This window comes from Rhinatrema bivittatum, chromosome 4, assembly GCF_901001135.1.
Source record: "Rhinatrema bivittatum chromosome 4, aRhiBiv1.1, whole genome shotgun sequence".
In the NCBI taxonomy this organism is placed as follows: Eukaryota; Metazoa; Chordata; class Amphibia; order Gymnophiona; family Rhinatrematidae; genus Rhinatrema; species Rhinatrema bivittatum.
Genome location: NC_042618.1, coordinates 232,370,507 through 232,397,907, shown reverse-complemented (window position 1 = coordinate 232,397,907; position 27,401 = coordinate 232,370,507). Strand labels below are relative to the sequence as shown.

At 46.2% G+C, this 27,401-nt stretch overlaps 1 protein-coding gene across 4 annotated transcripts in view; it reads right to left on the bottom strand.

Annotated features, from left to right (window-relative positions):
• CACNA2D4 (calcium voltage-gated channel auxiliary subunit alpha2delta 4) overlaps window positions 1-27,401 on the bottom strand; it is a 558,520-nt gene that overhangs the window by 524,404 nt on the left and 6,715 nt on the right. For all 4 annotated transcript variants that reach the window (XM_029599894.1, XM_029599895.1, XM_029599896.1 and 1 more), the window contains exon 2: window positions 24,805-24,886. In XM_029599894.1, the coding sequence (XP_029455754.1) occupies window positions 24,805-24,886 (82 nt within the window). The remainder of the gene's footprint in view (window positions 1-24,804; window positions 24,887-27,401) is intronic.

Below are 27,401 nucleotides of genomic sequence, written 5' to 3'. Positions count from 1 at the left end.
TCGCCACGATCTCCTCAGCATCCTCCATTAACTGGAGGATTTCCAGCAATGTGTGTCTGGCATCCTCCTAAGTCAATGACTGAAAAGGGATGGCCTCAACCATCACCTGCACAAAACCTGCGAAGGTTAAGTCCTCTGGCAGAGAAGGCTCTGAGGGGAGACCCTCCAAGTCCTCAGAGGAGGAATCTGCAGTGTCATCCCCCCCAGGGGGTCATACGGAGCCTCATCTTCACTGACGTCCATGGGGAATAAAAGCCCTAGGTGCTCAGCCTTCATCCAGAAGCATGGGCACTGGTGGCACCAGTGCTGGCCCAGGCAGCGCTGGACAGGGGGCTGCAGGCCTGGGTGTTCCTGCTGGCCTCGAGGGAGCTTCCTACTCAGAGAAACCAGCAATGAGCACCATAAATCGATCGAGGAAGCATCTGTGCCCAGTAGGGCATCGATGGCCTCCCGGGAACTGATGCCACCTGGGTCGGTAATGCACCAATGAATACACCGAGCCGTTCCAGAACAGAGAACGCAGGCATCATCACAGTCGGTACCACAGGAATAACACCCTGCAGCACTCATTCCACTGCCAGCTGGACTCTGCTCCAGCTCTTCTTCAAAAGTTGCCAATGCCAACACCAACTGGGAGGCAAGAGGGGTGGCTAGATCTTCCTCAGATCCCAGAGGTGGATTGGTGACTGGCACCAGGATGGTAGAGACAGTCACAGACCCCTGGCATCACTGGAGGATTGGCACTTCTTGCTGCAGGGTCACTTTGGGGGCATCACTGCATGAGCCAGCACCTCCCTGAGCCCGGCACTGTGCAAAGGTGGCCCCGAGCTATGGAACACCATGCCACTCGAAATAAGACTGCAGAGAAACTTCAAAATATTCAAATCCAATCTGAAAACCTGGCTATTTAAACAAGCTTTTTATAAAGATAAAGAGAAGGAAAAAAACAGTTGATTGATTAGGATGCACCAAACTAGAAATTGTTATTTGTAACCTACAAATGCACATTAAAGTTAAATTCTTTCCATCTACTATGCTCCCTACAGACAAACTTAATGTACACACATAGTTTATTGAAGTGAATTGTTACCGCACTATGATGGCACATGATTAATTGTAATCTATACCACTTACTTTATTCATTATCGTGCCTTGCTGTAAACCGTTGTGATGGTTATCTAACTTAATGACGGTATAGAAGAGTTTTTAAATAAATAAATAAATAAATAAAGGTGACCATTGCCAATGCTTCCTTGTCTTCCCTCAGTGCCAAGGTTCAAAGATAACGAACCAGATATCCTCCACCTAGAAGAGATTGACATGGGCCAGTCCCCAGCGCCCCTATTCACCAACAGCATTGATGAAACCGACAGCCCACCAACGTCGATGGGCCACTGTCCATCTGTGCAGATGCTGCCAATGAAGACGTCAATGGCTCAAACTTCATTGACTCGAAGAGTTTCTCCACAAATGATAACCCCAGATGTTATGCAATGTCCCCAGGCAGAGGACATTTACCTCGTGAGGGTCTGTGATGGACATGGACTTCGGGCACTGGCATCATCGACGAAAACCAGACGAGATCATGATGAACGCAAAGAAGGGGGATTAAAATGAGAGAGGTGACAGTGGGTAGTCGAAGCCAGCGGGCACGGAAGCATCACCGCCGGGGGGGATGGCCTGAAAGTAAACTTACCAAAGATGCTGAAAAACCTAAGGAGCCTACAGGGGGCACAGAGAGGGACCTAGTGTCGATAGAACGCGGAAAAACTTGGTAAAAATGTTTTCTAAGGCAATTTCCAGAGGAAAAGCCATGAGCTCACAAAACTGAAGGCGAAAGCTCAGCGAAAAAAAGGAGCCTGAAGAGGGACCCCATGTGGATGTGTGGCATAGGGTATGCTGGGCATGCTCAGTGTGCCTAGTCAAAGTTCCAGAAATTTTGACATAGTTTACCATGACGAGCTCTATCCGATGATTTTATTCATGTGTGAGGACTACCATCCTGCATCCTCTAGGAGAAATAATGCTGTACAAAGAATGCCCCTAACCATTAAAAGCTTGATATACCGACATACTCATTTATCATATCTGGTAGACAAATTGTTCCCTGGACACAGGCTCCACACCATGTGACCTTCCAACTGGATATCCACCCACTGCACTATCCAATAACTGATATGGAGCACTTGCTTACTGCTCTTTTTTCATACTATCTGGCTCAGAGTAAGCAAAAAAAACTCTAGGAGATGCTGACAGTAAAATGCCTGAGCTACTTATGCTGTGGGAGCCATTGTTGCATTCTGTTCACTGAGATGGATCAGACTATTTTCCAAGTGAGGGCAGGAAAGTTATTGATTGACCATCAGAAAGCTGAACTTTGCAGAATTCAGTAACTAGTTCAAGAGGCATTAAAAATTATAAATCTGGGCTTACAAAAACAAAAATGAAAAAGAAGTCACAGAATTCAGGATGCTTATTGTTAAAGGATAGCAGGGCAACACCAGGGAACACAGTGCATGAATAATTTACAGTAGTAGTGGAGGAAGCCTGTATCGGAGATTATGCTCAGAGAACAGCAATGGAAGAGCAGTCATTGACACCAATAGTATATTTTTCAATTAAATTAAAATATGCATCTGATGAAATGAGCCTTTGTCCTCAAAAGCTTATGGTCCCAATAAATTTGTTACTCTATAAAAAGGTGCCACCACAGCCTCTGTTTTTACAATGCTCTATTTCATATTAGTGTGGGTCCCATATGATTTGGGTTTGTACAGACAGCTTTCATTCATGGGGTTTTACAGCAGGCGTGGATTTATGCATAGGCACGCTAAAGCCTATGCCTAGGCCAGCAAAATTCTGGGGGTGACAAATTTCCTGCTGCCACCGCCCTACAGGACCTGCAATCCCATCCGCTGCCTACCTTCTCGCAAAACTGCAACTTCTCATTTCCCGCCGCTCTCTCCAGCCTCAGAGGCTGCTCTCAATCCAGAGAAATCCCAGGGTTTCACACTCAAGCATGGAAACCTGGAGGGAGTGGAGACTTCTGAGGGGACCACAGGATTTCTCAGTCCCTGCTTAGTTGCTACCTTCTGAGAGCAACATCAGCACCGAAGCCACAGCAGCCTCTGATGTTTGTTGCCTACGGCGGCAACTGAGGCAAAGAGGAGGGAGACTAATGATACAGCAGGAGGGGGTGCGGGGGAGAAACTGCAGGTCATGGGAACAGAGGGATTTTTTTTTTGGGAGGGAGACAGGAGCATAACCCCCAGCACTGATATTGCCTAGAGGTGGTAGAAAGACAAATCCATCTTAAAACAGATCTTAAAACAAACAAACAAAAACAGTCCAGGGGTGATCTTTCAAGCTTATATTAGGAAGATATATAAAATGGCACAGGATCTTGGTTTCCCTATAAGTGAGAAACACAGAAGGCAGGAGGAAGGCTATTCTACCACCTACGGCTCGATACAGTAAGGCCGCGGTAAAAACAGTGCGGCAGTGTCAGGCGCACCCTTCCTCCCCGCACGCACAGTTCTCCTGACCTAACGCCTGATACTCTCTTCTAATTGCATGCAAATGCATGCCGCGGCTGTGAAGCGTTAGGGAAGGGTTATGCCCGCGCAACCCATTTTACTGTATAGGCGCTGTAACAGCGCCTATACAGTAACCTGGGTGCGCTGGTACCTGTCATTTCAAATGACATTTGAAATGACAGGCACCAGGAAGTGTAAAAAAGTGTAAAAAGTGTAAAAAACAAAAAACCTGTGTGTTATATAAAAAAATAAAACAATTTTAAATACCTGTCGGAGGGCCGTGGGTCCAGGCGGCCGGTGGGCGGCGGGCAGCCATCAGCGGCATCCGGTAGTCCCTTCTCCCTTCCTCCCTCCCTCCCCTGCCTGGATGAGTGCCAAAATCGCACGGGCGGGTCAGCAGCGGAGGGGGGGGGGGGGGGGGGCGGGGGGGGGGGGGCAGCGGCAGCAGGATCCAGGGGTGGCAGCGAGATCCAGGGAGCGAGTAGCGGCAGCGTGTTCGATCGGGCAGGCAGGTAGGTGGCAAAATAAAGATGGCCGCCTGCACGGGAAAATCGTGCAATTGGCCGCTGAAGACGTGACGTCACACCCCGTGACGCCAAACGTCGTGATGTCACGTCTTCAGCGGCCAATTGCACGATTTTCCCGTGCAGGCGGCCATCTTTATTTTGCCACCTACCTGCCTGCCCGATCGAACACGCTGCCGCTACTCGCTCCCCGGATCTCGCTGCCGCTGCCCCCCCGGACCCCGCTGCCGCTGCCCCCCCCCCGGACCCCGCTGCTGCCTACCCGCCGCTCCCGGATCCTGCTGCCGCCCCCCCCCCCCCGCTGCCGACCCGCCCGTGCGATTTTGGCGCTCATCCAGGCAGGGGAGGGAGGGAGGAAGGGAGAAGGGACTACCGGATGCCACTGATGGCTGCCCACCGGCCGCCTGGACCCACGGCCCTCCGACAGGTATTTAAAATTGTTTTATTTTTTTATATAACACACAGGTTTTTTGTTTTTTACACTTTTTACACTTACCATAGCAGGCCCGAGCCTTGCTACTTTTTCGTTTGTTTTTTTTTTTGCTTCGGGAGGAGGGGACCGGACGGGGCTGCAGGAGACCGGACGGGACCAGGGCGGGTAAGCAATGTTTTTACACTACGCTACACTACACTAACTCCTACTAGGGGGAGGCGGTAAACTAGCAGGTTAAGGCCGCAGCAGAACAGCGGGTTACGGAGGAGATAATATCAGCGCCCGTTACAGTATCGCAGGGGAATAGCTAATTCCTCCATTATACAGCTTTTTCGTTCATTTACATGCTGGGTGCGGAAAGGGTTTAGGAAAGGGTTTAGGAAGTGCTAAGGACGCGTGAAACTGGAGACTGTATCGCTGGATGGCCTTACTCGTCTGTATTGTGCGCTCCCAGCACGTTACAGACCGGGAATCTTTAACTCAACGTTACTGTATCGACCTGCTAATGAGGTAGAGCTGTATGAGAGTTAACATCTCCAAAGAAAAAAAAGAGAAAAGCAGCAAGGGTAGCAAATGGGAGGTTAAGGGTGTAAATAATTGGTTTAAAAAAAAAAACACATCAATTTTAACTTCTGGCCTAATTTTAAAAGGCTGGCGTGTGTAAAAACTAGGAGATACACGCACAGCTGGGCCCCGCGCGCGCTGCGGGCATTTTCCTAGGCCCGTGGCTACATGCGTATCTTCCGGTATGCGCCAAAGATGGGGGTGGACTGGGGTCAGGAACTGGGCGGGCCAGGACAACGCCATTAGGCACTGTCCTGCTGAAGCGCAGGCTGACAGCCAGCCAGCCTGTGCAACCTACTACTGCTCCGGAGAGCAGGTAAATATAAAACAAAGATAAAAAAAAAAGATAGCTAGAGGAGGTTTTAGAGGTCGGGGAGGATAGGGGAAAAAGGGAGGCAGGTTAGCTAGGGGTTTTAGGAAAGGTTTAGGAGAAAGGCCCTATCGCGTTGCCGCACACTTCTTAGAAAATTAACCCCCCTTACGTGTATGTGTAGGCACTCGTGCGCACATGCTCGCGCCAATATAAAATCGGGTGAGCAAGTGCAGGTGGGCGGCAGATTTTATAACATGCGCACGTCGGCACGTGCATGTTATAAAAATCGGGGCATCCATATGCGCACGCCGGGAACTGCACGCACATGGTCACCCACGCACGTGTTTTAAAATTAACCTTTGCACGAGTTCAATTAATCGATAACATTTTAATGGCTGAAAGATGGGACTGCATTTCCACAAAACAGTGCCTGCAGGGTGGGAATTCAGAGGATCCAATCTACAACAAACAGAAAATTACTGACCTGGGTCCAAGAAATCCCTATAGAGAACTGGCTTTTCCAACTGGGTGCAATTTAAACCCAGAGCTCTGACCCAAATGAGTAATGATGGCTACGTCCATATTCATTTATTCACTTCACTCCCCCCAAAAAAAAAAGGGACAAACCCCCATTCAGAAAGAAGAGACCAACGACTGGGTGGCTTTTCGGTTTCTGAACGGCAATTGGTCCTCCATTTCTGAACAGGAATTGGTTCCTTCTTTTGAAGAGAATTAAATGAACATGAAAGCAGCTCTCCTCACTCCTCTGCGCTGGCTTTAAATTGCTGCTTTTCAGTAAGGATTCTGGAGGCTGACAGCCCAGGTCCGTAATTTTGTGTTTAATAAAATTAAAATTTCATGACATCCCCCCCGCCTGTTTTAAATATTAACTACAATATATTAAAATGAGACGAATGCTTACTGGTTAGAATTTAAAGCAAGTAAATAGAGCATTCTGCCCACATTAATCAGCTGTCTCTCTCCATGCAGTTAAAGTCTCCTCGCTTTTAGCTGCACTGAGGGGAGGTGTTTCTGGGGAGGGGAAAAAAAAACAAAAAAAACACACATGTGCACACAGAGTGCGCTTTCAAAATCTTCCCACGCATTTTTCCAGCAAAATTCTACTCACTGAAAAATCTGGCACATGCTTACTTGTTTATTTGATTTATTATTCCGCCTGGCAGACACTTCCAAGTGGATTACATTCAGGTATATTCATTTAAAAAAAAAAAAAAAAAAAAGTGATGCCCAGCCAGAGGGTAAAAAGTAGGCACAGTCTTTGTCCCAATACGGAGCGGGCACCCTTCCCCCCCTTAATATTTTAAATCTCTGGCGGAAGCTGCCTGTAAAGCTCATTCATCAAAAAAAGAGTGGAAACCGGGCTTCTTCGGAGATTGAGAGTGGAAAAGGGAGAGGGGCAGAGCGAGAGACAGACGAGCATTTTTAAGACTGGAGTATCACAGCATTGAGATAGGCGGGAACTACGATGGTTCATGCATAGGTTTCTAATTAATGGAATTTATTTAAAGTTTTTTGTATACAGACATTCGTTAAGAGAACATCACATCGGTTTCCATACAACGTGAAAATAGCTAACAGGGCTTTACAGTGTAACTGATAATAGAACTGGGGGGAGGGGAGGGTAACCAGGGTCTTTTGCTGTACATTCAGTAAACGCGATACACAATTAAGTACATATGTACAAATTATATACAATAAGAATGCAAGGAGGGAGGGGGGCATTAAATACAAGAATATTTCCCCAATTTTACAACAATTACATTGGCTTCCAGTATCATACCGCATAATATACAAAATTCTATCCACCATACACAATCTGATTTATAACAATGACTCAATCTGGTTATGCTCATTACTGCGAATTTACAAACCCTCCAGACAACTACGCTCTTTCGACAAATGCTTATTGGAAATTCCTAATGTAAAATCTGTAAGTCTATCTCTGATCCGTAAACGCGCTTTTTCAGTTGCAGGTCCAACAATATGGAACGCTTTGCCTGACTATATCCGACTGACCTCCAACCGTAGAGATTTTTAAAAAATCACTGAAAACTTACCTATTTACCCAAGCTTTCCAGCTACAATAGTTTGTATAAATTCATGATTTTCAACTAACCTTTTAACAATTGTCTGTATTTTAATTTGTGTATGTTTTTGACCATGTGTAAACCGCCTAGATGGATATATATTTATCCATTGAGCGGTATATAAAAACTTTTAAATAAATAAATAAATAAATAAATAAATAAATAAATAAAGAACTAAGGGTCATGGACCTGGAGGGTGAGGGGAAGGAAGGACAGAGGGGGGAGAGGGGAGAGGGAAGAGGGCATGGGTGAAAGGCAGGACAGTGCATAGGGGAGTGTTCCCCCACCCACTGTCCTGCCTTTCACCCATGCCCTCTTCCCTCGCCCCTCTCCCCCCTCTGTCCTCCCTTCCCTGGGACTTTATGACTGAGACTTTACTATTGTCAGGTGAAGAAAAAGCATTAAAAAAAAAAAAAGGGGAGGTATAAACACCATAGGAAAAATCTTTCAAAAAGTATATTCTTTCAAAAGATTACATTTTCTTCACTCTTCCATGCACTGTAATATCTTTCCTTAGTCTGCATCTGATTTTATTTTAAATAAATCAACTGGATTTCACTGAAGTAACTGAATGATGCTGACCCTGAAACAGCAAAATTGTAATGAATCCAGCCATGAAAATATGACAGGGTAAATTATAAATTTTAACTTTATAGTGACCTCATATAGTGCCACTAGAGGCTACGGGCTTTTTGAGTTAAGCTCTAGAAAGTGTTAGGGCTTTTTTAATCATGGGTCACTATAAAAGTTGATGATTCTTCAATGTGAAGCTATCGTGCACGTATCTGTATAATAGGTTAGAGTTCACCTTTTGGTCGCACTTCTGAATAGTCCTAATGTTTACTGTCAATGTGCAGTCCACAATCAGGTCGGGCCAGGCTTTATGATGAAATGTCTTGTTCTGTCCGACACTGCAATGTTTCGGAGGGCGCTCCTTCTTCAGGGAAACAAAAACGCTTGATGCCGGCAAGATGAGACTTGGACAACTTGGTCTATGCGGCACGGTCAATGCGTTATAGAGACCGAGACTTTGTTAACGATGCGCGGTGAGGAAAGTCTACCTGCTGCATCAGATGGGTCTGACCTCCGAAACACTGCAGTGTCGGACAGAACAAGACATTTCATCATAAAGCCCGGCCCGACCTGATTGTGGACAGCACATTGACTGTCAACATTAGGACTATTCAGAAGTGCGACCAAAAGGTGGATTCTAACCTATTATACAGATACGTGCACAATAGCTTCACATTGAAGAATCAACTTTTATAGTGACCCATGATTAAAAAAGCCCTAGCGCTTTCTAGAGCTTAATTCAAAAAGCCCATAGCCTCTATAGTGACCTCATATAGTGGCACTAAAGTTAAAATTTATAATTTACCCTGTCATATTTTCATAGCTGGATTCATTATAATTTTGCTATTTATTCTATCCTTGCTATACCTGGATCTCTAGTGTTTTTTGTGTTTATACAATAAGGACCCTGAAACAGCAGCATTCTAAAGATCCTCTCCTGAGTGAGGGTTTCAAGGGGACAATTTCAAAACCATTGACATGGGTGTATAGTGATTTACCCTATGAAGTGGCTAAACACTGCCTACCCCCACTGTGGCTACAAGGACACTTGTGGAAGAAAACACAAAAGTTTTAGCTACATTCGGGGGAGGGGCCTGTTTTGGGCAGGACTGGGGAAAACACCATATATACAATATATTTTCCAATCCAGTGTAATGTTAGTGGCCCCTTGTGCTGTAGCATGGTTGACGCAACTTAACCGACGAATCTACTAGGCCCATGCTGCCAGCTAGTGGACAAGCCCTAGACTGGGAGCGAGCTGGACCTTCACATATACCAGCCCCTGTTCCCTGCAGGTTGAGCTTTTGGGTTCTAGGGGATACAGTCAGGAAAAGAGAGAAAGTCCGGGGCTGGGCTGAGGTCAGGGCAGGCAGTGGACAGTTACCAGGGTCAGGCCAAGAGTCAGAGCCAGCAGCAAGCAAGGCATAGTCGAGGCTCGTAGCAGAGGTTAATGGAAGGCAGCAGACAAGTGAGTAATCTAGTTTGTAGCAGGCAAGATAGTAGGCCAGGTCTGTAACACAGATCAATACCAGGAAGACAAACAAAAAGACCGGATGGGCAAGGCAAGCTGGACAAGACAAGGTAGGAACAAGGTAGAAGCAAGGCAGGAGACAACATGCACTGCAGAGACACAGGAGGACATTTTGCTGAGGTGCCAGCTAGGAAAACAGTTGGGATTTAAATCCCCAGCCGGCGCAGAAGTCATCTCCCATCAGCTTGGCTATTTTCCAGCCGCAGGCCCTTTATCTTCTGGTGTGCGCAACTTAGGGAATGCCATGGAGGCAGGATGGTAGCGTCTCTGCCACGAAGAGGTAGTCTGGCATTGTGGCGGTCTGGCAGGGTTCTGGGTGAGTGCGCCCAGTCACGGGAAATCCCCGTGATCAGCCAAACATTACATCTATGCACGTTATTTTATATGAAAAATCCACCTGCATAAAAAAAAGAAAGAGTAGCTGCAAATATCCACAGACACGTTCTAACCCGCAGTAAATTTAATCATAAAGGGAAAATATGCACGCACTTTCCCCTTGAAATTTGATGTAGTGTACACTTTAAAAATTTGAACGTCCCCTTAGAGAACGCCAGCCAGAAGGCAAATTAGAACAATGCTGGGCCCTTTGCAAACATTTGACTGTTTCCCACGTGCCATGGGAAGAAGATCCAATCTATATTTAATCGCTCGGAGAACACATTTTCAAAAGGCACGTACCTAGGTAGATTACCCTGGCTGAAGAACCTGACCCCTCCTCCATAGTTCCTAAAGTGCATGTGGGTTTTCATAGCATGCATACTTTCTAGTGGTGCTACAAAGAAACATGTCTGAGTGTAAGTATGCTTAGGTTGCAGGAGGAAGACCGTGCACATATATTGATTTTCAAAATGTGCATGTACTTCTTTACTGCTCTCCCCCCACCGATCAGCCCACCTGCACAAACAATAGTTGGAAACGTACCCCAGCAGTTTTTAAGAGAGAACTACTCAGGTAGCCAGAAGGCTCTGCTGCGGGCTATTGAAAATTGTTCCCCCCCCATCTCCAATACTACTAAGTGCCTTAAGTAGCGCTTGTTATACAACTAGGATTCCAGAGCACTTTATAAATCACTTCCTCAGAAATACACCTTCTAGAGCAGATGATCCTGCAGCCTATTTCCGAAGTCTAGACCGAACAAAAGCTTCCAAAAGTGGGGGTGGACAGATTGAACAGTGTTCTCTAGTGAGTCACAGGAGGATAAACAGACTTTCTAAAATTTCACACAAAACCTGTCAGAAGCACAAGGGATCCAGTGGCATAACCAGGGCCTCTGGCGCTCGAGGACCCCCACCCTTTCCAATCCTTCTTGCACTAATGCTTAAGGTCACAGAATATTAGTACCGTAGCATCTCTAGACAGAAGAATTTGGGGGGGTAGCCAAAATGACATTTCCACACATCACATCCATGGCCCCTTGCTTTAAAATTGGCTATTAAAAAAAGGCTCAATAAGAAAGTCCTAAGGGTCTTCTGCACAATTTTTTAAAAAGCTGGCTAGTTTCACACTTCAAGTAAAACTACTATTAAAATTATTTGATTGCCATATAAAATTAATTGAATGAGGCTATGAGAGTGGAATCTATACAGGAAAGCAGGGGCGGATTGGAGGAAAATATCAGCCTGGGGGATTTTTTTCAAAAAGCAGCCCACTGGATATCTGACTCGCTCATGTGCTTCAACAGCTCCCAAAAGCATACCAAGCCAATCGTTGAGAGTTACCATCACATCACCTGGAGCCTGGCAGAACTGATACAAAACAATCCCCCCGCCCCCCAATATAAATAACTAAGTAGAGCACATCCTAGACCAGGGGTCAGGAACCTTTTTGGCTGAGAGAGCCATAAACGCCACATATTTTAAAATGTAATTCCATGAGAGCCATACAATATGTTTAAAACTAAATACAAGTAAATGTGTGCATTTTATGTAAGATCACACTTTTAAAGTACAATAAGTCTCTGAAAATATTACACCAGGCCTTAAGACACCAATACATCTCCTATTAGGAAAACGGACCAAGTCAGGCTGCTATAGAGTCCTACACAGAAACTACACGCCAGCAGAAAACCTCACCTGAATCACGTGCTGTCCCTCACCTAACAGACTAAAGAGACCAAAACGCATAACAAGAAGCATGCAGAAAAAACTGAATTGGAAACTGCAACAAGCCAGAGTCTCTGTATGCAGTGTAAGAAAGGAAAAAAGAAACATCACCTATCCTTATAAAACAAATCAAGAAATATAAAATCATCAGCAGTAAAACTGTACTAACAAAAAGAACATATTTCGAAACAGCTGATGAGTGGAATATCCAATAATTAAAAACTCATATAAAACATTTCCAGATACCAACAAAATATTTCAAAATAGCAGACACAAAGACCCAGTAATGAAAAATAATAAGGATACAAAAATTTTTTTGCTCTGCATACCTGAGAACGTTTGATATCAGGTGTCCTGAGATTGTTCTGAATTAGCAGGGGTGGTTTGCTTGGAACTTTCTCCTCTCTCAGTCACATACCAGCGCTCTCTCTCACACTGGCTCTCAATGACACACCTATACACACATGGTCTCAGTACTCACATATACACATGTTTTTTCTCACTCACTTATATAGGCTCTTAATTACACATTTACACACATGCTGTCTATCTTTTCACGCTTACACACACACAGGCTTTCAATCACATAAATACATGCTGTCTTTTTCTCTCACACAGACTCTCATTCACACGCTTACAAACATGTCCTCTCTTTCTCTCATTTACACACAGGCTCTCAATCACATACTCACATGTTCCCTCACCTAAATCAGCTCTCAATCACACACAGACACACATGGTCTCTCTCTCTCATTTAAACACAGGCTCTCAATCACATACTCACATGCTCCCTCACCTAAATCAGCTCTCAATCACACACAAACACACATGATCTCTCTCTTACTTATACACACAGGCTCTTAATCATACACACACATGATTTCTCTCACACACAAAGGATCTCAATCATACACACATACTCTTTCACACAAACAGGTTTTCAATCACAAACTTACACATACAGGTTCCCAATGGTAAACTTACATTCATGCTCTCTCTCTCTCTCTCTCACAGGCAGGCTCTCAATCACAGACATACTCTCTTTCTCATGTACAGGCTCTCAATCATTCACATACATGCAGTCTCTCTCACACACACACACACACACAGGCCCCCCCCCCCCCGCGGCCCGGAAGAGGAAGTGGAGAGCATCGGGTGCCTGCGCGGCAAGAAGAGGCCACGCTAGTGCGCTCGGCATCGTCCTGAAGAAAAGAAGACTGCAGCGCGGCTCGGAGGAAAATGAAGAGGTTCAACCGCGGCCGATGGGACTCCGCCTCCGCGAGGGCTGAAAATGAAGGAGGTTAGCGTTAGGAGGAGGCTGCTGCTGCCGCGAGTTCCCGGAGTGGGGGTGGGGGAGAGAGAGAGAGAGTGAATGAGCGAGCAAGCAGTGTTTGCTCGCTCATTCACTCTCTCTCTCCCCCACCCCAGGAACTCGCGGCAGCAGCAGCCTCCTCCCAACGCTAACCTCCTTCATTTTCAGCCCTCGCTGAGGCGGAGTCCCATCGGCCGCGGTTGAACCTCTTCATTTTCCTCCGAGCCGCGCTGCAGTCTTCTTTTCTTCGGGCCGATGCCGAGCGCACTAGCGTGGCCTCTTCTTGCCGCGCACGCACCCGATGCTCTCCACTTCCTCTTCCGGGCCGCGGGGGGGCGGGAAGAAGAGAGCACGCCGGTGCCGCTGACTCCAGCTGTCCTGCCGCGTTCCGCCCAGGCTGACAGCATTTTAAGCCCGGGCGGAGGAGGACCGGGGAGCAGCTGGGTCAGCGGGAAAGTGTGGCAACACTTGTCTGCGAGCCAGATGCAGCCCTCAGAAGAGCCATATCTGGCTCGCGAGCCATGGGTTCCCGACCCCTGGACTCTAGGTGAATTGGAAGAGGTATTGGCAAACACTGGTAATTTCAAGTATGCGCACAAATTTTCACGGCATACTTCATAAAATACCTGCTTCCGCATATAAATCAGGGTTTTACAAGTACATGATTTTTTTTTACACGCCTAGAATATCTATTTTAAGAACATACGTTTGTATAAAGTGTGCGTTTTCTTGCATTGAAAATAATTTGCTCATAGTAAAACATACGGGTTTACTTTCAGAGCAGAACTACAGGGTATTTTATAAATTGTGCAGTTTTTAAAATCTAGGCATGTCCATTTACATGCATAAATGCTGTACTGTGGATAAGTTTAAAAGCAGGGCTTTCAAACTAAGTCCTGGTGAGACTTAGTCCTGTGACTGTGCGACCTCCTGCCCATTTTAGGCTACAACCCTGAAGGAGAGAGCTACCTAAATATCAAGCTATATGCGTTTCCATTTTACAGAATGGTGATTAAAGTGAAGAGAGGCCATGATGATCTGCCCAAGAAAAGGTGTGCTGTACCTTTTCTTGTGACATGACATGAAAACTCAGGGCTATGTCGGGTGATATGGTTTGGGTTTACACACTTCAAATATTAAACTTTTTTTTTTTTTATATGCAACTAAAAAAAAACCCAAACATATAAATTAATTTTTGGGACCTACGATTATACTATGAAAGAGGAGGCTAATATTCCAGTTGCCCCAGATGAGAGTGTCCCTTTAGAAACATTTTTGTCTCAGATGAAATTGGCTACTTCACTTGAAAAGTTTTCCTTAAAAGGACAGTGGGTAATTTTTGCTTTTGGATGTTTTTATCATCTTGCTTCAGTGGGTTTCAATAATTAGAGGTCTGAATGCAGCCAAAAAGGGGTCTTTGATTGTACTCATGGACCACAGGGAATTGCTATAGTGTCTGTAGAGAATTGCTGACGGAGAAAAAAAAATAAAGGTCTGGAGTTCACACATACAAACGTTATATGATGACAGATCAGAACCATAAGACCCATCTAGTATGCCCAATTTCAAGGTGCATTACCTTTACCTGTGATGCATTTGAATGTCTCTATCATAGCTCCTGTCTTTCTTCTACAGTAGGAATCGGATGATGATAAGAAGCCCTTTATTTCAATGCCCGACTCTGGCCGAGTTTCGCTCATAGAGCTGCCTCAGGGGCAATTCAATTTGCAGGACTTAAAATGTGCCTGCTGGGCTGCTTTCAAAATGACACAATGTCACAATATCACATGCGAACATACACTAGTTCCTGCGGGATGCTCTGACATTCATTCTGCTACTGTAGCAGAATGTCACACTAGTTCCTGCGGGATGCTCTGACATTCATTCTGCTACTGTAGAAGAATGTCACACTAGTTCCTGCGGGATGCTCTGACATTCATTCTGCTACTATTACCCCTTTACAAGCTCCCTTTCCATAATGCCCCACCATTTGGGCTGTAATTCCACTGTGTCCATCCCACATGGCCTCTGGGTGCTTTATAACAAAGAAGGCATGTGCTATTACTCTACAGCAACCACACTCCAAAGTGTACCTCCCCTGGGCACTTTCTAACCAACAGAACTGAGCTGAGGTGCCATACTATGTGGCTAATATACCCTGGACGGCAAGACCTATTTGGCTTCTACCATGCCCCAACAGCATCTCATATAGTCCATAAAAAGATCAGACTCCATAATTTCTGTCAAGCAGACCCTGCAGTCTGAGAGAAGGGTAGTAGGCATTAGTGTAGGCCTGGTGGAATCTGTTTCCCCTCTAACACAATTAAGAACTCCGGTCAGTTAATGAAAATATAATTTTTTTTTTAAACAAATAATGAGGGCAACTTTCAAAGCTATTTATGCAGGTAAACAGTGATTTACACGTGTAACCTGGCCCACCCTCAATACATCAAACGTTGGGAGCAATAATGACAGCTATCATAGGGGGATTTACCAGAGTAAGAAGGCCCAGTCAAAACTACCAACCTCGCAGTGGGGGTAAAAAAAAGTTCACCACGCTTGTAGCTATGGGACTTTTGAATATTACCCATTTGAGGGGGTGGGGGGAAGAGACAATATGCAAAACTTTTTGTGAAGGTAAATGTGAGTTTACTTGCATAGAAAGACCCTTGGAAACTGCGATGCTCCCTCTGCACCCCCTCCCCAGTGTGGGTGGAAGAACACGCATGGCGAAACAGTGCAAATACTTTTACCTGTGTGAAAAAAAGGGGCGGGGTCAGAGTGAGGTCTGCAGAGTGAAACTGCACGCAGAGATTTTATTTCTAGTCCCCATGTACACTTGATGGTGGCAGTTTTGCTACTGCTTCTATGAAGGTGCAAAGCATGCAGACCAGGACATGTCCGCATCTTTGAAAAATTACCCTCCTTAAAGAGTCTGGAAACTCCAGTTTCTTTTATTTACTTTATTTAATTTTTTTTTTATATTACGCCTTTCAAACACTTCAAAGCGGATTACACTGAGGAATAAGTTTGAAACCCTAGATGGAGAAAGGATTTTAATTTGTAGCATATCACAAAGGAACAAGATTACTTTGCAAGAAATGTAACAACAGCACATCTCTTGAGCAGAGAATCACCTTTTCTTCTGCTTGGCTATATAAATATCTATATATATATCTAACAAAAGTGAAACAAATGGCCTGAGTCAAGATGTGAAGAAACTCACTGAAATGGGTTCCCTCTAGTGCAGTGGTTCTCAACCGGTGTGTCGCCAAGCATACGCAGGTGTGTCGCCACACTTCCCGGGTCCCCTGCTGACCAAGCTACTCTCCCTACCCGAGCAAGATAGGTCCTCCACCCGGGCTTAAAACGCTGAAAGCCCGGGCGAACGCGGCAGGAGAGCAGGAGTCAGCGGCACCGGCATGTGTGTGTAAGCCTGAAAAGATAGAGAGCATGTGTGTAAATGTGTAATTAAGAGCCTATATAAGTGAGAGAGAAAAAGCATGTGTATATGTGAGCAATTGTGAGAGAGAGAGAAGAAAGTTCCAAGCAAACCACCCCTCCTCCTGCTAATTCAAAACAATCTCAGGGCACCTGGATATCAAACGTTCCCAGGTATGCAGAGCAAAACATTTTTTGTATTCTTATTATTTTTCATTACTGGGACTTTGTGTCTGCTATTTTGAAATATTTTATTGGTATCTAGAAATTTTTGATATGAGTTTTTAATTATTGGATATTCCATTCATCCACTGTTTTGAAATAATCTGTTCTTATTGTTAGTATGGTTTTACTACTACTTATAGAAACATAGAAATGACGGCAGAAGACGACCAAAACGGCCCATCCAGTCTGCCCAGCAAGCTTTCACACTTTTTTTTTTCCTCATACTTATCTGTTACTCTTGGCCCTTAGTACCCTTTTGGTTCTATTTCCCTTCCACCTCCACCATTAATGTAGAGAGCAGTGTTGGAACTGCATCTAAGTGACATATCTAGCTTAATTAGTTAGGGGTAGTAACCGCCGCAATAAGCATGCTACACCTATGTTTATTTGTTTACCCAGACTATGTAATTCAGTCCTTGTTGGTCATTGTCTGTATATAGATCCACTTTTCTTCATTTCTCATTTCTTCTTTTCTTCATTTCTCCCTGCCATTGAAGCAGAGAGCTATGCTGGATATGCATTGAAAGTGAAGTATCAGGCTTATTTGCAGGTCGATACTGTAACGTGCGGTTGAGGATTTTCCGTCTGTAACGAGCTGGGAGCGCACAATTCGGATGCGTAAGGCGATCCAGCGATACAGTCTCCAGTGTCATGCGTCCTTAGCGCTTCTTCAAACAGACGCATAACCCTTTCCGCACGCAGCATGTATATGATATGTAAATGAACGAATTAGCTGTATAATGAAGGAATTAGCTATTCCCCTCCGATACTGTGACGCGCGCTCAGATTATCTCCTTTGTAACCCGCTATTTTGCCGCGTCCTTAACCTGTTAGTTTACCGCCACCCTTTACTTGGTGTTAGTGTGGTGTTAGAAAATTAAAACGGGAATAAAGTGTAAAAAATGGGGGCGATTTCGGCGCTCAAGGCCCCGTCCGGTCTCCGGTGCAGCCCCAGTCCTGTCCCCTCCTCCCGAAGCAAAAAAAAAACAAAAACCGAAAAAGTAGCAAGGCTCGGGCCTGCTACGATAGTCCCTTCTCCTCTCCTCCCGATTTCGGCGCTCAAGGCTGCCGGGTGGGCGTGCATTCATCCAGGCAGAGGGAGCCGGAGGCCGCTTTCGCCGCCGGCTCCCTCTGCCTGGATGAATGCACGGCCTCCGCCGGCAGTGAATGAATGCCCGTGCGATTTCGGCGCTCATGCCTTGAGCGCCGAAATCGCACGGGCATTCATTCACTGCCGGCGGGGGCCGGGCATTCATCCAGGCAGAGGGAGCCAGAGGCCGCTTTCGCCGCCGGCTCCCTCTGCCTGGATGAATGCACGCCCACCCGGCCGCCTTGAGTGCCGAAATCGGGAGGAGAGGAGAAGGGAGAAGGGACGATCGTAGCAGGCCCGAGCCTTGCTACTTTTTCGGTTTTTTTTTTTTTTTTTGCTTCGGGAGGAGGGGACAGACTGGGGCTGCACTGGAGACCGGACGGGGCCAGGGCAGGTGAGCGGGGGCTGGGGGAAAGTTTGCCGAGCATCGGGGAACATAACTGTCCACTTCCTGGTACCTGTCATTTCAAATGTCATTTGAAATGACAGATACCAGCGCGGCCGTGAAGCGTTAGGCCCACGAACCCAGGATACTGTATAGGCGCCCTATACAGTAAAATGGGTTGCGCGGGCCTAACGCTTGCCTAAGGCTTCGCAGCCGCGGCATGCATTTGCATGCAATTAGAAGAGAGTATCGAGCGCTAGGTGAAGAGAACTGTGCATGCGGGGAACGAGGGTGCGCCTGACACTGCCGCACTGTTTCTACCGCGGCCTTAGAGTATCGACCTGTTGGTTTGGGGTAGTAACCACCGTAACAAGCAAGCTACTCCCTACTTTTTTGTGAATGGAAATCTTTTTCCCACATTATCTCTTGCCGTTGAAGCTTAGAGCAATGTTGGAGGCGCATTAACCATGTGTATGTTTATTGAATAAAGGTATTGGTATTCCCGTGAGCCACCCTCTCTTCATTCACATCCTTTAGACTTTATGGATCCACAGTGTTTATCCCACGCCCCTTTGAAGTCCTTCACAGATCTGGTCTTCACCACTTCTTCCGGAAGGGCATTCCAGGCATCCACCACCCTCTCCGTGAAGAAATACTTCCTGACATTGGTTATAGTCTTCCTCCCTGGAGTTTTAAATCGTGACCCCTGGTTCTGCTGATTTTTTTCCGACAGAAAAGATTTGTCGTTATCTTTGGAGCATTAAAACCTTTCAAGTATCTGAAATTCTGTATCATATTTCCATCTGCTACACGCTAGGAAATGGGAAATAAGATCATCAAGGGAAAAGCGTTTAGGCTGAAATCATTTCCAATTAATGATAAAAACCCTGAAGAAAATGTGAAAACTGCTTTCTCTCTTAACATGTGTGTGTTCTTTGCTCTGAATATCCCATTTGCAGACTGCCTTCTAAATCCATCTGCCCACCAGTTAATCCCCTGATCAGAGCAGGGCTACCCGTAAGCCTCTGAAAGGCACTGCTCCGAATGAGGTCGTGTGACCCAGCTAATGCTTTAAACACGTTTACTGCAATTCAGATAGAGAGAATACTCTCTGGAAAGATGAATTCATTTGAGTCATACACCCTTCCAACACCCATACTATGTGTGGCTGTTCGTGTGTACATACATACATTTACTCTAATATTAATTCTCTCAATTCAAAAATAAACATACTGGAAGATAATTTGCTTAGAACTTGAGCTGGTATTTAGAATTACACCCAAATAAAAAGACTGCCTCAGGATCTCACCCACATCCAGAGCCAATGTTCACCAGGGAGGACGACGGGGGAAGGAGGACTCCAAACATCAACCCTGGATATGGGAGGCTGGAGCTCTCCTGGGCAAGCGAGGTTGATGGTGGAAAGATGGGATGCAGTAGTGTTGCTATTGCTCAGTTGTGGTGGGCTGGACTGGGCCCGGCGGAAGGGGCTCATTGGCCCGGAAGTAGACCTACCCTTCTAACAGCCTTGTATTGCTGGCACAATATTCTTCCTAACCTGTAGGGTTGGGTCTGACCAAAGCTGCACTGGAACTTATTGAGCTGCTGGGATTTCACACTTCACTTGCCTGGTGTTTTTTCCCTCCTGCATATTATAAAAGTCAGGGACCTGTGTTATGTTTACAACTTTATTTCTTCATTAAAACTATTGATGAAGTAATCCTTTTGAATTTTTGCCTGACTCAGACCCTGACAGTCCCTCACAGCCACTCAGGTTTTCAGAATATCCCTAATGAATACACTTGAGATATACGTGCATGCCCTGCCTTGATTGTACAGCAAATATTTACATATTTGTTGTTATATGCACCGAAGTTCGTAGAAAGCATTACATTGGTTTACAATATAATATATAAAATACAATTGAAAAGATGTACAACGAGTTACATGGTTAATTAAAAGGAACACTAGACTAAAATAAACACAAAGAAAAAATTTTAAAAGAAAAATCATAAAAAAACAAGCACTAAAATAGATAAAATAGAACTATCTAAATTAAAAAGGTATCATATGTAACATATGCACTCTGATTTCTGAGGATAACCTAGGGTCCAATATGGCTAAGGGTCATAACATCTCACACATTCATTGTGGATATCCTGAAAATCCAACTAGTTGGGAGGCCTGTGAAGACTGGTTTGAGCAGCACTGTGGAAGCCTAAGAAGGGCCTGAAACACACAACAGCCGAGCAAAACTGACTTGCGAAAGATACACCATGAACTGACTTAGAGGCAGAGATCAGAAGAGAGAATTGAACTCCCAGCCTGATCCGAGATCTCACTAACATATCTAATGGTCCCTGGGCTTCCGTGCTCACTGCTCCTCAAGTTAAATGCTTTCAACAAGCACTTGGCCTTGTGGTTTTCCTGTGAAGCCCATGATAGCCCTCTCCTTTTCCCAGAAAGCAGAAATAGGTTTCCAGTGAGGAGCTGCCAGTTTTACATCAAGGGTCAACTGCCAGCTCTGCCCCACACCAGTGCGAGACCCCCACATACCACTCCAGCATAATACTGAGGTTTGTTACATATTGATGACATCTACTTTATTTGCATAGATCAAACGTATAGGTCAGGGGTCAGGAACCTTTTTGGCTGAGAGAGCCATAAACGCCACATATTTTAAAATGTAATTCCATGAGAGCCATACAATATGTTTAAAACTAAATATAAGTAAATGTGTGCATTTTATGTAAGATCACACTTTTAAAGTACAATAAGTCTCTGAAAATATTACACCAGGCCTTAAGACACCAATACATCTCCTATTAGGAAAACGGACCAAGTCAGGCTGCTATAGAATCCTACACAGAAACTACACGCCAGCAGAAAACCTCACCTGAATCACGTGCTGTCCCTCACCTAACATAGAATAAAGAGACCAAAACGCATAACAAGAAGCATGCAGAAAAAAATGAATTGGAAACCGCAACAAGCCAGAGTCTCTGTATGCAGCGTAACAAAGGAAAAAAGAAACATCACCTATCCTTATAAAATAAATCAAGAAATATAAAATCATCAGCAGTAAAACTGTACTAACAAAAAGAACATATTTCGAAACAGCTGATGAGTGGAATATCCAATAATTAAAAAACGCATATAAAACATTTCCAGATACCAACAAAATATTTCAAAATAGCAGACACAAAGACCCAGTAATGAAAAATGATACAAAAATGTTTTTTCTCTGCATACCTGGGAACGTTTGATATCCAGGTGTCCTGAGATTGTTCTGAATTAGCAGGAGGTGGGGTGGTTTGCTTGGAACTTTCTCCTCTCTCAGTCACATACCAGTGCTCTCTCTCACACTGGCTCTCAATGACACACCTATACACACATGCTCTCAGTACTCACATATACACATGCTTTCTCTCTCTCACTTATACAGGCTCTTAATTACACATTTACACACATGCTGTCTATCTTTTCACGCTTACACACACACACACAGGCTTTCAATCACATAAATACATGCTGTCTTTTTCTCTCACACACAGACTCTCATTCACACGCTTACAAACATGTCCTCTCTTTCTCTCATTTACACACAGGCTCTCAATCACATACTCACATGCTCCCTCACCTAAATCAGCTCTCAATCACACACAGACACACATGGTCTCTCTCTCTCATTTAAACACAGGCTCTTAATCATACATACACATGATTTCTCTCACACACAAAGGATCTCAATCATACACACATACTCTTTCACACAAACAGGTTTTCAATCACAAACTTACACATACAGGTTCCCAATCATAAACTTACATTCATGCTCTCTCTCTCTCTCTCACAGGCAGGCTCTCAATCACAGACATACTCTCTTTCACATGTACAGGCTCTCAATCATTCACATACATGCAATCTCTCACACACACACACACACACACACACACGGAAGTGGAGAGTATCGGGTGCCTGCGCGGCAAGAAGAGGCCACTGCCCGAAGAAAAGAAGACTGCAGCGCGGCTCGGAGGAAAATGAAGAGCTTCAACCGCGGCCGATGGGACTCCGCCTCCGCGAGGGCTGAAAATGAAGAGGTAGGCGTTGGGAGGAGGCTGCTGCTGCTGCGAGTTCCCGGGGTGGGGGGGGGGGTAGAGAGAGAGTGAATGAGCGAGCAAACACACATGCTTGCTCGCTCATTCACTCTCTCTCTCCCCCACCCCGGGAACTCGCGGCAGCAGCAGCCTCCTCCCAACGCTAACCTCTTCATTTTCAGCCCTCGCGGAGGCGGAGTCCCATCGGCCGCGGTTGAAGCTCTTCATTTTCCTCCGAGCCGCGCTGCAGTCTTCTTTTCTTCGGGCCGATGCTGAGCGCACTAGCGTGGCCTCTTCTTGCCGCGCAGGCACCCGATACTCTCCACTTCCTCTTCCGGGCCGCGGGGGGGGGGCGGGAAGAAGAGAGCACGCCGGTGCCGCTGACTCCAGCTGTCCTGCCGCGTTCCGCCCGGGCTGACAGCATTTTAAGCCCGGGCAGAGGAGGACCGGGGAGCAGCTGGGTCAGCGGGAAAGTGTGGCGACTGTCTGCGAGCCAGATGCAGCCCTCAAAAGAGCCATATCTGGCTCGCGAGCCATGGGTTCCCGACCCCTGGTATAGGTATTCAGCAAGTATCTCCCTCGTTTTGCTGCCAACAGACCCTCTGTTTGGAAAAGCAGCAGCTACTGCAGTGACTCCAACTGGTGTGCCATGAGAAGAGCCAGTATGAAAAGTTGAGCCACTGGCAATCTTGCTGTTCCTTTCCTTCCTGCCTACAGAAGGGATCAGAGAGTAGCACCTATTTGCTCCTACTGCTGCTGCTTCCCTCTCCTGTTAGCTTTCTCTAGTCTTGCTGGACATGCTGGCCGCATGCCGTTATTGCAGAGACAAGCCAACAGAGGAGGAAGAAACAGCAGCAGGTAAGTGCTGGTCACGCTTCTGCCAGCTCCAGGGAGGGAAGTGACAGGAAAAAGCAACAGCTGAATGTGCTTGGGAGGGGGGGGGGAGGGGTGGGATAAAGAGGTAAGGAAGGTAATGATATACCAGGGGGCTAGAGGGAAGGATACAAGGCGATGATGCCAGAGGAGAGGGAAGATAAGGAGCTGCTGATGCTAGAAGGGTAAAAAGAGAGGAAAGGGAAAAGAAAGTGATGATGCTAGTGGGGAGGGGGCGGGTGGAAAGTGAAGGTAGTAATGACGACAGGAGAGAGAAGGTGATGATGCCAGAAGTGTGGAGAGAGAAGGAAGGGCAGGTGAAATTGCCAAGGGGTGGAGGGAGAGAGAAGAGGGAAGGGAAGAAGGTGATGATGCCAGGGGAGAGGGAAGAGAAGGTGGTGATGATGCCAGAAGGGTAGAAAGTGAGGGAAGGGACGAGAAAGTGATAATGCCAGGGAAGGAGGCAATGATGCTGGGGGGGGGGGGGGGGGGGGGGGGAGAGAAGATTAAGGTGATAATGGTGCCAGAGGGAGAAGTAAGAGAAAATGGTGATATGCCAGGGGCTAGAGGGAGGAGAAAAGTGGTAGTGGTGGTAATGCCAGAAGGGTGGAGGGAGAGCGAGTGTGATGATGCCAGGGGAAAAGTAAAATAAGGTGATGATACCAGGGGGTATGGAGGGAGAGGGAATGGACAAAGGTGATGATGCCAGAGAGGGGTGGGGAAAAGGGAAGGGAAGATAAGGTGATGATGCTAGGGGGGTGGAAGGAAAGGGAGAGTGATAATACCAGAGGGTAGAGGAAAGAGAAGATGATAGCGAGTCATGAAGAAGTGAACCCTGTGCTGGGTGTGCCATAGGGGTATGCATTCGTTTGCAATGTATTGGCAATCCGCAACGTATAGGGCCATATTAGTTGTATTCGTGGGGAAGCGAAACATAACGCAATTCCCACGAATCTTCACCGAATTATTCGGCCATCTAAAGGAGCAAATTTAAACAAACCCCCACCCTCCTGACCGCCCCCCCCCCTCCAAGACTCCCAGGACTTGCCAAAACTCCCTGGTGGTCCAGCAGGGGTCCGGGAGCCATCTACTGCACTCACGCTCGGCTGCCGGTATTCAAAATGGCGCCGATAGCCTTTGACCTTACTATGTCACAGAGGCTACCGGGGCCATTGGTCGGCCCCTGTCACATGGTAGGAGCACTGGATGGCCGGCGCCATCTTGTGCTCCTACCATGTGACAGGGGCCAGCCAATGGCCCCGGTAGCCCCTGTGACATAGTACGGTCAAAGGCTATCGGTGCCATTTTGAATACCGGCAGCCCGAGTGCAGGAGATGGCTCCCAGACCCCGCTGGATCAGCAGGGAGTTTTGGCACGTCTTGGGGGTTCAGGAGGGTGGGGGGTTGTAGTTAATTAAATTTTAGCCAGGAAACAAATAAGAATGGAATGCATGAACGGATCGGGGGCTCCCCTTGCCGAATGCAATGTATCTGCCCCCCCGACAAATACGAATACTGAATGTAACATATGCGTTCCCTCTGCACATCCCCAGTGTGCCATGACAAAAAAAAAAAAAAGGTTAGGAATCACTGAGCTACTGGATCACCTAGTGCTCCTCACATATCTTTTAACCCCTCTAAGCCAAACGCATGGAAAAAAAACACTAGCCAGAAAAGGAGCTCATCAGCATAACCTACCTTTTGTAATAAGAGGGAACCAGCATATTTTGTTACAGTGGCATAGACCTCACCGCCAAAGGCATCTGCCCAAAGTTTTACCCTAAAGAGACATAAAAAAAAAAAATTAAATGTTAAAGTAAGAAGACAATCTAAGTTAAAACAAAAGAGACTGTTTGCATTATGTTACATTGAGGACCCCAAGAGGAGAATTCTAAAAAGCTGTAAAATGTGAAATCAAAAGCAAAACGAAAACAAAGGTTGCTATACAACATCGTGGCAATCTTCACTACAATTACCTATCAGCAAAATACATGGGTGCGTTGGTACCTGATTATGTGTTAGCGAATTTTCAAAGTATGACTACTCAGGTCTCTTGTCTTTGAAAATTCACCATAGCACCAGTACAATACATACCTGTGTAGTCTGCTCCTGCTATATCTGCTGAAGGGGTTAAGTTAGGGGAAACTATGCCCCCAGCAATGCCTACCTTTAGAGCGGCTATACTTAGCTGTTCAGACAGGCCTTTTTATCTAGCCGACTAACTCCTTAGATAGTCCCATTCAGGCCGATACAGTAAAGTTCGCGGGAGAGTGGGCGCTTGCCCACTCTCCCGGTGCGTGCACAGGCCAGTGTCCTGTGCACGCGATTCAGTAAACTAAAATATTTAAATTGAGGCCAGCGGTAAAGAGAGGCGCTAGGGACACTAGCGCATCCCTAGCACCTCTTTTGACAGGAGCGGCGGCTGTCAGCGGGTTTGACAGCCGACGCTCAATTTTGCTGGCATCGGTTCTCGAGCCCGCTGACAGGCACGGGTTCGGAAACTGGACGCCGGCAAAACTGAGCGTCCGATTTTCAACCCGCGAGCCAATTTCAAATTTTTTTTTTTTAAACTTTCGGGACCTCCGACTTAATATTGCCATGATATTAAGTCGGAGGGTGCACAGAAAAGCAGTTTTTACTGCTTTTCTGTGCACTTCTCCTGATGCTGGCAGAAATTAATTCCTACCTTTGGGTAGGCGCTAATTTCTGAAAGTAAAATATGCGGCTTGACTGCACATTTTACTTTCTGTATCACGCGGGAATACCTAAAAGGGCCATCAACATGCATTTGCATGTTGCGGGCACTATTAGTCTCGGAGGGGGTTGGACGCGCATTTTTAACGCGCTATTACCCCTTACTGAATAAGGGGTAAAGCTAGTGCGTCCAAATGCAGGTTAACAGTGCGCTCCACCGGAGCGCACTGTACTGTATCGGCCTGTTTGAAAACAGCCTTCCATGAGACTAATTTTCAAAAGGGATCGGGATCCCTATCCATGAAGTTATGTATGTAGATCAGCGTTTCTCCAACCTTTTTTGTCATGGCGCACCTGGCACAGGGTTCACATCATTGTGGCACACCTCCACCCTGTGGTCATCACCGCCTTCACTTCCATTCCCTCTCTTTCTCTCTCTCCACCCGATTCATTCTGTTAAGGGTAGCAACTGCCACTCCATGCAGGTTACCCCCCATGCAGAATTGTTCCTCCACCCTTTTCTTCTTTTCCAACCTCAAGCCTTCACAGACCTGCAGTGTTTGGAGCTGGGACAGCTTCCTCCTCCTCTGCAGTCAAAACAGCACGAGGCCAGCAGGTATTGTGAGTCTACAGGGCCTGTGGCAGGTTCAATTGCTAAGGAGAGCCAGCAGAGAGGAAAGCAGCAGCAGCAGATAGGCTCTGCTGTCCAACCCCCTCTGCTGGCAGGAGGACATCCTACAGGCGTCAGGCGGGAATTGGGCCAGGAGAGCGTCGAATGGCGCTGTCCCGGGGAAGCGCACGCTGGCAGCCAGGCGGTGCACAGGTATCACTTCTGCTCCCGAGGAGCAGTAAGCAATTGAACAAAGAAAACATAAGTAGCTAGGAAGGGGTTAGGGGTTGTAGGGAAGTTCCCTCCCGTCGCCGTGCATGGCCTTTTAAAATTCATCCCCCCCCCCCCTCCCTGTGTGTGGACGAGGCCACCCGCCTGGATGTTAAAATCGAACCCTAAGATCTTAGTAAACACACTTTAACCTGGGTCAAAAGACATTAGTGCACACACATTAAAATTTGCATGTACGCATGTGTAAATGAAGATGTTATATGCAAATACAGCTTTAGCATAGGCAAAGGAAATAGCCAGTGTGCACTCTTCCATCTGCCATTTAGCATTTAGTTGCTAAAGACAAAAACGTGACACCTACCTTAAACCAGGTATTACATTTTTGGCATGACCCTACTGAAAAGGTGCAACTACCAGAATGCATTATTGTGGCTGAAAGATGAAAGTTTTATTACACGCCACCAAGTAGGAGGCACAAGACTTTTACTGTGTTTAATAATCGCACAAGGTCATACGGAATGGCATGATTCGCACGATCTTTGTCCTTATGGACGTGGGCAGTCTGGTCAAAGACCATTTCAGGCATTCAGAGTCTTGACCAGAACTGTTGACTTCTTTGAGGTCAACAGCTCATTCTGTTTGACTGTGGAACTCTCTGGACAACTTTGAGGGTCTCCCAGCTGTGTTATCTTTCTCTTGTACAAACAACTGGGCTGGCAACACTCACTGGGCCCTCCCCCACCTTATTCTCTTAAGAGCC